General features: G+C 54.7%; 1 protein-coding gene across 1 annotated transcript; it reads right to left on the bottom strand.

The window, feature by feature from the left end:
* Positions 1-3,051: 3,051 nt before the first annotated feature.
* On the bottom strand, positions 3,052-5,603 carry LOC129149082 (uncharacterized). The gene is given in 2 exon segments (XM_054715668.1): positions 3,052-4,743; positions 4,746-5,603. Coding segments are annotated over 2 exon segments (2,550 nt in total).
* Positions 5,604-9,234: the final 3,631 nt, after the last annotated feature.

Consider the following 9,234-nt stretch of genomic DNA (forward strand, 5'->3'; position numbering starts at 1 on the left):
AGCCCGGCCAAAACGGGGACAAGGTGGGGCAGACGGCCGTCCAACGGTGATTAGGTCACCCTTTCTCGGGGCCTCCCACCAAACGTGTCCAGTTGAGACGCATGACCAGGAAGCACAGAAATAGTCTCTAGCGCCTCCACAAGGGTTCTTTTCCCAGGACCGAGTTCGCGAGGGCTCAGGGCAAACGTAGAAATAGATGGTCCTTAATGGTTTTGAGTCCCCAATCCCTTGGCCTATCCCAGCAGATCTGCAGAATGGTTCAGGGTAGATTTTTCTGGGAAAGAGAGTCAGGAGGTCCGCCCGCAGTTCAGGGAACCAAGTGTCTTTGGGATGGATTTGAGAAGTCTGATTGAGAACTGCCCCTGATTTGGCGTTTATAATTTGCCAGGTAACTTTATGGGGAGTGTGTGGGCTCCCGGTGACAGGAGTGACTGCGAGCAAGGTTACCAGCATCAGGCAGGTCGAGCGCGCCGTAGCTTGAGCTTGAGCGGGTTGCGCTGGTTCTGATCCATGCTCCATCGCATGATGAAGTTCTCCTGGACTGCAGAGGGGTCAGCTGGGCGGACGTGGGTGTGATGGACCCAGGTTGCGACGCCGTCTACCTTGAGAGCAGTGGGTGTAGTCAGCACGACGATGTAGGGGCCCTTCCAACGTGGCTCAAGGGTCTCCTGGCGGTGCCTCTTGACCAACACCCAGTCTCCCGGTCTGTACTGATGAGGCGTTGGGGTTGGGCCAGCCTCATAGACGGCGCGGAGGCTCGGCCAAATGTCCTTGTGCGCCCTCTGGAGCCCTCTTAAGAGAAAGGTATTTCTTGATTTTCAAACTCAGCGAGGAGTTCAGCTTTAAGGTTAGGAACAATAGGGGGTGTCCAGCCAAACATGATCTCATAGGGAGTAAGACCCAGGGTGTAGGGGGAGTTCCTCACCCGGTACAGGGCATATGGAGGGAGAGCCACCCAGTCCCCGCCAGTCTCCACGGTCAGTTTGGTAAGGGTCTCTTTTAAAGTTCTGTTCGTTCTTTCTACCTGCCCTGAACTCTGGGGCCTATAAGCGCAATGCAATTTCCAATCTGCCCCTATAGCCTTGGCTATTGCCTGCGTTACCTGTGAAATAAAGGCTGGTCCGTTGTCGGATCCTATCATAGCAGGAAAACCATACCTGGGAAAGATGTCTTCCAACAGCTTCTTGGCCACCGTCTGAGCTGTTTCATGCCTGGTTGGTTATGCCTCTACCCAGCCAGAGAAGGTATCTATGAATACTAAAAGATATTTATAACTATACTTCCCTGGTTTAATTTCAGTGAAGTCGACCTCCCATTGTGCTCCCGGTTTGGTGCCTCTGAGCCCGGTCCCTTTTTCACCTGGCCCGGCTCTCACGTTCGTGAGTTGGCAAGTTTTACAGGTGGATACAATTTGATTGATTTTGGAATCTTGATCCCGGCATGCTGGATTAAGTCCTTTAACTTCCGGGCCCCCAGGTGGGTGGACCGGTGCATGCGTTCTAACACTGTGACCCTGAGTTAGAATTGGCAGTATGAGCTCCTTGTCCGGTGTATACCACCATCCCTTTACCTCCTGGGCGAGGGGAAGCTTCTTGATCCGCTGTAACTCTTCCAGGGAGTACCCGGGCTGGGCTGGTAGAACCGGGTCCCCGGGGTCTGGTAGCTGTAGGGCCATGGTGGGGACCAAAGTGAGAGCCGCTGCCTTGGCTGCCTGGTCAGCCTTCTGGTTACCCCTCGCCACCGGGGCATCTGCCTTCTGGTGCCCTTGGCAGTGGATAATGGCTAACTTGGCGGGGAGCCACAAGGCCGCGAGCAGGTCGAGAATCTCCTGCTTGTTCTTTATTGTCCGTCCTCTGTTGTCAGTAGGCCTCTCTCCTGATAGATCGCCCCGTGAATGTGAGCGGTGGCGACGCATAACGGCTGTCTGTGTAAACGTTAAGCCGTTTCCCAGCCCCCAGTGTCAGTGCCTTGGTGAGTGCAATGAGTTCTGCTCGTTGGGCTGACGTCCCGGAGGGCAGGGCCTCCGCCCACAGTGTCCGCTTCAGTAACCACCGCTGCACCCGCGTACCTGCACCCGTTCCGCACGAAGCTGCTCCCATCCGTGAACCAGGTGGCCTCTGCGTCAGGGAGGGCCGGTCAGCCAAGTCCTTCCGGAGTCCGTGCACCTGCTCCAAGAGCCCCGCATGGTCGTGTAGGGTGGCATCTAAGTCGGGGTCAAGCAGCAGGGTAGCGGGGTGAGGGCCGCACTGGGGTGGAACCGCACTCTAGGGGGGTTGAGCAGTAGGCTCTGATAGTGGGTCATACGTGCATTGCTCATCCATCTGTCAGGAGGCTGTTTTAGGACCCCCTCAATGGTATGCGGGGTTGTGATCCAGATCTCCTGTCCTAGGGTCAGTTTGTCGGCGTCCTTGACCAAGAGCACGGTTGCCGCTATGATTCTTAGGCCCAATTAAGGGCAATTATACAGCAGCCTCGACTGCCAACTCCTGCAGGTGGCAGCAAACGCCTGCAAGGCTGACCCTGCAGGCGGTGACAGGGCAGGGAACTTGTATAGGCAACGTCCCCCCTGAACAGTCACATCTCTGTAACAAAACTCTGGCTACCCCTAGGGTGGCAGCATATCTTTTGCCCCCTGAGAATGCATGGTGGGCCTGTTCCAGTGGCCTCGCTCCTTGCGTCCACTCCTTAGTCCTTAATTCCCGAAAAGAGGGCTTCTGCGTACTTGTGCAGTTAATCCCTAAGTTAATATGCCACTCGGGAGAAGAAGTACTTAACAGAGTAGACGCCATTAACCCCCAAAGTAAAAGGGAGCCTATTGCTGCCCTAACTGTGGCAGCTCTCTTGGGACTAGGACTAGCAGGAGCCGGAACTGGAATATCCTCGCTTGTCATACAAGACAAGAACTATGGAACCCTAAGAGCAGCCACTGACTTAGATATAGAAAGAATTGAAAAGTCCATCACCCACTTGCAAGAATCCCTCACCTCCTTATCTGAAGTAGTGCTCCAAAACAGGAGAGGATTAGACTTACTATTCATGCAGCAGGGGGGTTTATGTCCAGGTTAGTTGTCCACCGTAGCCCTCCTCCGGGTTGTGACATTCGAAGGCAAACAAGCGTTGGCTTTGAGGCGCCAACGGCAGACCGAAGAAGGCATCTTTTAAGTCCAATACGGTATACCAGACTCTGGAGGGTGCCAGAGAGCTTAAGAGAGTATATGGGTTAGGTACAGTTGGGTGTATAGCCATGACTCTTTTGTTTACTTCCCGGAGGTCCTGTTCTGGTCGGTAGTCATTCGTGTGAGGCTTTCTGACTGGCAGGAGGGGGGTGTTCCAGGCAGACTGGCAGGGAACTAGTACCCCTAGACTTCGCAGTCTCCGGATGTGAGGCTGGATTCCCCTCCGAGCCTCCTGAGTCATCGGGTACTGCTTGACTCTTACTGGGCCTTCTCCTGGTTTTAGTTCTACCAGCGTTGGAGCCCTGTGAGCGTCCAGCCCTACCCCTCCCATCTCTGCCCAAGCTGTTGGGAATTCTTGTAGCCATTTGTCTATACTGCCCTCCACTGGGGAAGCCTTCTGGTGGAGGCGATACTCATCCTCCAGCCTCATGGTCAAGACCTGGATGGGGCGGCCCTTCCCATCGGTGACCTGAAGCCCCCCTTGTCTGAAGGTTATTTGAGCTCCAATTTTGGTCAGTAGGTCCCACCTCAATAGTGGGTAGGGGCATTCCGGTATTACCATAAAAGAGTGGGATACCCGGCCCATTCCTAAATCTACTGTTCTTTGGGTAGTCCATGAATACTGATTCATGCCAGTTGCCCCCTGTACCCAGGACTTTTTGTTGGCTAGTTTCCCCTGAGGGGTGAGGAGGACTGAGTGTTGCACTCCAGTGTCGACGAGGAAGTTAACAGGGGTCCCCTCCACTCTAAGAGTTACCCTGGGCTCGGGGAGGGGGTCCGAACCCCGACTCCCCTAATCGCTCAGCACTTCCAGCTCTAAGACTTCCACCCGGTCTGTCTTGCTCCCCTTTCTGCCGGCCTTCTTTGGGCATTCTCGGACCCAGTGTCCTATCTCTCTGCAGTAAGCACACTGGTTTTTCTGAAGCCTCTTTTTCCGGCCCCGGGCGGCCCCCTTACCTCCTTCTTGGTTATCTGCAAGTCGGCGAAGGCGGTGGGTCCATTCCTCAGGGGAGTCCTCGGTGGTGGCTAGCAGAATCTTGGCCAGGTTTTGGGTCTGTTTGTCACTGGCAACCACCATGGCGCGGGCCTGCTCATCTTCAGGAGGCTCCCGGTTGTTATACACTTTCTCAGCTACCTCCAGAAAGTCCTGCAGACTCTTTTCTCCTAATCTATCTACTCTCTGCAGTTTCTTTCTAATGTCCGCAGCCGATTGGTTTACAAAACACATGATTACAGCTGCTTTACTCTCAGGAGCCTCTGGATCCATGGGGGTATAGGTGCGGTATGCCTCCATGATCCATTCTAAAAAGGCTGCTGGAGACTCATCTCTTTCCTGCTGTACATTCCCTACCTTGGCCAGATTAGTCGGTTTCCTAGCAGCCATGCGGAGACCCCCCATTAGAGTCTGGCAGTAGACCCGGAACCTCTCCTTACCTTCTGCCGTGTTGAAATCCCATTCAGGCCTCATTAAGGGAAAAGAGACATCTATCTGGGCCTGGTTAGTGGTTGGGTTCCCGTCCACGCCTGGAACCACTTTCCGGGCCTCATTGAGGATTCTCTCTCTCTCTCTTCTGTTGTGAACAGGACCTGCAAAAGCTGTTGGCAGTCGTTCCACATGAGCTTGTGGGTGAAAAGGACAGAGTCTAACAGGCCAATAAGCCCTGCGGGCTTCTCGGAGAACTTAGGGTTCTGTGCCTTCCAGTTGTAAAGGTCACTAGTGGTGAAGGGCCAATTGTGATGGGGCTGATTGCCATCCGCATCCGGGGGCCCCGCTGCTTGTAAGGGCAGGGTCTTGATGGTGGAGTCGGGGGCTGTGACAGACAGCTCCCTCTGAGCCCTTTGTCTAGTGAGAGGCGGGCTTCCCACCAGAACCACGGCTGCTCCCGGAACTCCGCCCCCAGCTGCTCCTGGAACTGCGTCAGCTTCCCGTGATGGGGGAAGATCAAATCTCTCTGGCATCCTAGGGAGCTGATACGGGGGAGGAAAAATTAGTTCCTCTCCGGTTCCCCCTTGCAAGACCGGGTAGAGGGGAGCTGGAGCTGACAGCAAGGTGACCTTCTTCTCCTCTTTCTTCTTCTCCGCTTCCTGCAAGGCAAGAACGGGCTTCGGCTCCGGAGGGCGCGGGGGGAGGAAGGGTTTAAGCCAAGAGGGCGGGTCCTCCATGAGGTCCTGCCAAGTAATAATGTAAGAGAGTTGATCCGGGTGGTCCCCCTTCAGCCCGGAGACAACTTCTCTGACCCGGCGGATGGTGGGGAGATCGAGAGTCCCCTCTGGCAGCCACCTGACATTGAAAGCCGGCCACTCGCTGGAACAGAAAGTTTGCCAACGGCTCTTCCGCACCTCTACACTAAGGTTGTTAGCCCTTCCCTTAACTTCTTTGAAATGGTCAATCATAATGCTTAAAGGAGTTGTTTGAGTCTGTCCCATAGCGTCCGTCAAGTAAGTCCACAGAATATAACAGAACAACGCAGACAAAGACAAGCAAAAGGCCTCAAAAAACAGTCTTCCAACTCCGTGGAAGCACAGCCAAAAGCTAGATGACGGCCTTGCGCCGACCGGCGGGAGCGACCCGCCTCATCTCAGAGTCCCAAGGGGAATCCACTCCCTCGTGAGGGATTTCTACGTCCCTCCTGAAGGAGGATCGGAGCGTCCTCCAACTCCTCCCGCCCGTGGTCCTCCAGTGCGTCCACCTAGACCTCTTCGGGCTCTACAGATTTCAGAATTGAGCTCACACAGAACAGAACACACAACAACACAGACACCTACCGTGGTCAGTCAGACTCTCCGGATTGGGGTCCCTCTTGGATCTTGGGGATCCCAGACGAGCCCCCAAATGTTATGCCCAAAATTCAAGGTCCCCAAGAAAAAACACCAGGGAGCCAGTCAAGTCCGATGCAAAAGCAGAGAGTCTTTATTCAGGCCGGCCTGAGCTCCCTGTCCACCAGATGTGTCGACGCAGCGGCATGGGACGCAGAGAGAGTGAGGCTCAGGAAAACAAAGATTATATGGGGCTAGTCATCTGGGTGGGCTTAGGTGGGTGGTGTGAGGGTCGTGGGTGGCAGTGATTGGCCACTCTGGCCAGGGTTTTATTCCAGCGTTTTACAGCACAGCGGTCAGGAGCCATCCCCTCTGTAGTATAGCCTAAGCTGGACCTTGGCTGCATTCCCGGAGCCTCATTGGTCCACGTAGGCGGGGGTTGGGAAAGTTAGGACATTACTGGCATTCCTGTGGTTGGGGTCCCAGCTTCACAAAATGGAGGACAGTTAGTTCTGCTTTGCTCTTTCAATTATGATCCATCTACCAACCACTACTCCTGAGCCAGTCCAACCTTCCAAGGTCAGATAGATATTCTTTTATATTTTCTAAAGGTTTTTAAGTTTTGCCTTTCATAATAAAGTCTTTAATCCATCTGGAATTTATTTTTGTTTGGTATGAGCTACAGTTCTAATATTTTACATGTGGTTAACCAATGTATTCCTCACCAGTTACTTCTGATTCAAAAATGCCACCTCTATCATATATCTAATATCCATGTAGACATAAACATATTGGTGGACTGTTATGTAAGACTAGAGGCCCGGTGCACGAAATTCGTGCACGGAGGGGGGTTGTCCCTCAGCCCAGCCTGTACCCTCTCCAATCTGGGACCCCTCAAGGGATGTCTGACTGCCTGTTTAGGCCCGATCCCAGGGCAGTCGGACATCCCTCTCACAATCCAGGACTGCTTGCTCCCAACTGCTTGCCTGCCTGCCTTCCTGATTGCCCCTAACCGCTTCTGCCTGCCTCTCACAATCCAGGACTGCTGGCTCCCAACTGCTTGCCTGCCTGCCTTCCTGATTGCCCCTAACCGCTTCTGCCTGCCAGCCTGATCACCCCCTAACCACTCTGCTGCCAGCCTGTTTACCCCCAACTTCCCTCCTCTGCCAGCCTGGTTACCCCTAACTGCCCTCTCCTGCAGGGTTGATCACCTCCAACTGCCCTCCCTTGCAGGCCTGGTCCTTCTCAACTGCCCTCCCTTGCAGGCCGGGTGCCTCCCAACTGCCCTCTCCTGCTGGCCATCTTGTGGTGGCCATCCTGTGTCCACATGGGGGCAGGATCTTTGACCACATGGGGGCAGCTATATTGTGTGTTGCAGTGATGATTAATCTGCATAGTACTCTTTTATTAGATAGGATAGAGGCCTGGTACAGGGGTGGGGGCCAGCTGGTTTGCCCTGAAGGGCGTCCCAGATCAGGTGGGGGTTCCCTTGGAGTGTGGGGCGGCCTGAGCGAGGGGCCTGTGGTGGTTTGCAGGCGGGCCACGCCCCCTGGCAATGAAAGCGGAGGCCCTGGTATCTGGAATTTATTTTCCTTCTACAATTGAAACTTTGTAGCCTGGAGTGGAGCCAAGCCTGGGGCTCCCTCCGAGGCTGGTAGCCATTTGTGTTGGGGTTATAATTGAAACTTTGTTGCCTTAAGTGGTTGGGCCCGGCCAGGGTGTGCGGAAAGCTTTGCTTCCCTTGTTGCCGGTGGCAACTCTGGCCTGCTCTCTCAAGCTCCATTCTGCCACCATTTGTTTGAAGCTCCATTCTGCCGCCATTTGTTTGAATTCGTTTACCTTCTATAATTGAAACTTTGTAGCTTGAGTGGAGGCTTAGGCCTGGCCAGGGCAGGCGGAAAGCTTGGCTTCCTCTGTTACCTAGGAAACCTTGCTCTCTGTGGCTGTAGCCATCTTGGTTTGGGTTAATTTGCATACTCGCTCTGATTGGATGGTGGGCGTGGCTTGTGGACATGGCTTGTGGGTGTGTCGGAGGTATGGTCAATTTGCATATTACTCTATTATTAGATAGGATTCTCAGTTTGTCAGTGTTTATTCCAATAACACACTCACTTAGCTACAATAGTTTTATATTAAGTCTTATTATCTGAATATCTTGGCTTTTTTTGATTCTCTACTCTTCCATATTGTCAGAAACAGCAGGAGCTCTAGGTGTGTGCTCTGGCTGTTTCTGATACTTGGGGAGGTCGGCAGGATGGATTCAGAAGATGTGCAGGTTCCAGCAGGAGCGAGTGCTCCCAACGCTGGGCATCACGACAGGACTTCGGGGTTGAGTGTCCTCTCGGAGAATCATGTTGACCCACTGAGGCCTGGGAACCAGATTCCCAGAGAGCAGTGGGGAGCAAAAGGCTTAGGAGAGACTGAGTTTCGAGAGCCAGGGGAAGGGAAGGCGGAGCTGAGCCAGCAGCGGATGGAATGATTTAGAGCAGCCACAGCTGCAGCCGCTTGCCAGGAGCAGAAGGGGAGGGAGCGGATGAAGGCTCCGGAGAGGTCATTCACCAGGCAGTGACAGCCACCGTCTAGCGACCCGGAGATCGCACAGTCACACGGGGACTTTCGCCTCAAGAGAAGGCCGGAGAGGCCAGCGGAAGCAAGAGGCGGGAACACCCAGTTGGCGGGAACCAGTGGGAGGGGCTGGAGGTCCCAGCCACTGGTGTGAGTAAGAGGAGGGGCCAGACGCCCAGCGCTGGCGGGAGCCCGCGGGAGGGGTCGAGGTCACTTCGACCCCTCAGGTGACTGCCCTCTTTGGCAACTAGGTACCCTCTACTTTTGGGGTTCATCCCCATGTCGCCCCCTTCCAGGACAGCAGACACACTGTCTGCTGATTCTCCACTCTTCCATATTCGGGAAAGAGGACAGGCGGCACTGCAGGGGCCTGACACCCCGCTGCCGGAGCGCTTTGTAAGGAGCAAACTTGTTTCTCCCTGCAGCCCTGGCTGCCTTTGGCTGGCTGCCTAGAGCCAAGCGGCAGCGAGAGGCGGGGACCGTGAGCCCTGTTACCAGCAGCTGCAGGGGTGGAGCAGCGGGCTGAGATCCCAGGTGGGGGCCCCAGAAGACCTGAGGCCGCCTGTTGAACTTGCTGATGAGGATTGCAGTTTGCTCTGTTACAGCCGGACAGAGGTGCGAGCCCAGTTGTATAGGGGTTAAGCTGCCCGTGTGGGGCAGGTGACTGGACAGTGTTGTGGCTAGAGGAGCCAGGGATCATCTGGCCGGGCAGCCCTGCAGATCTCCCGTGGGCCAG

The sequence above is a fragment of the Eptesicus fuscus genome, chromosome 5 (genome assembly GCF_027574615.1).
Source record: "Eptesicus fuscus isolate TK198812 chromosome 5, DD_ASM_mEF_20220401, whole genome shotgun sequence".
In the NCBI taxonomy this organism is placed as follows: Eukaryota; Metazoa; Chordata; class Mammalia; order Chiroptera; family Vespertilionidae; genus Eptesicus; species Eptesicus fuscus.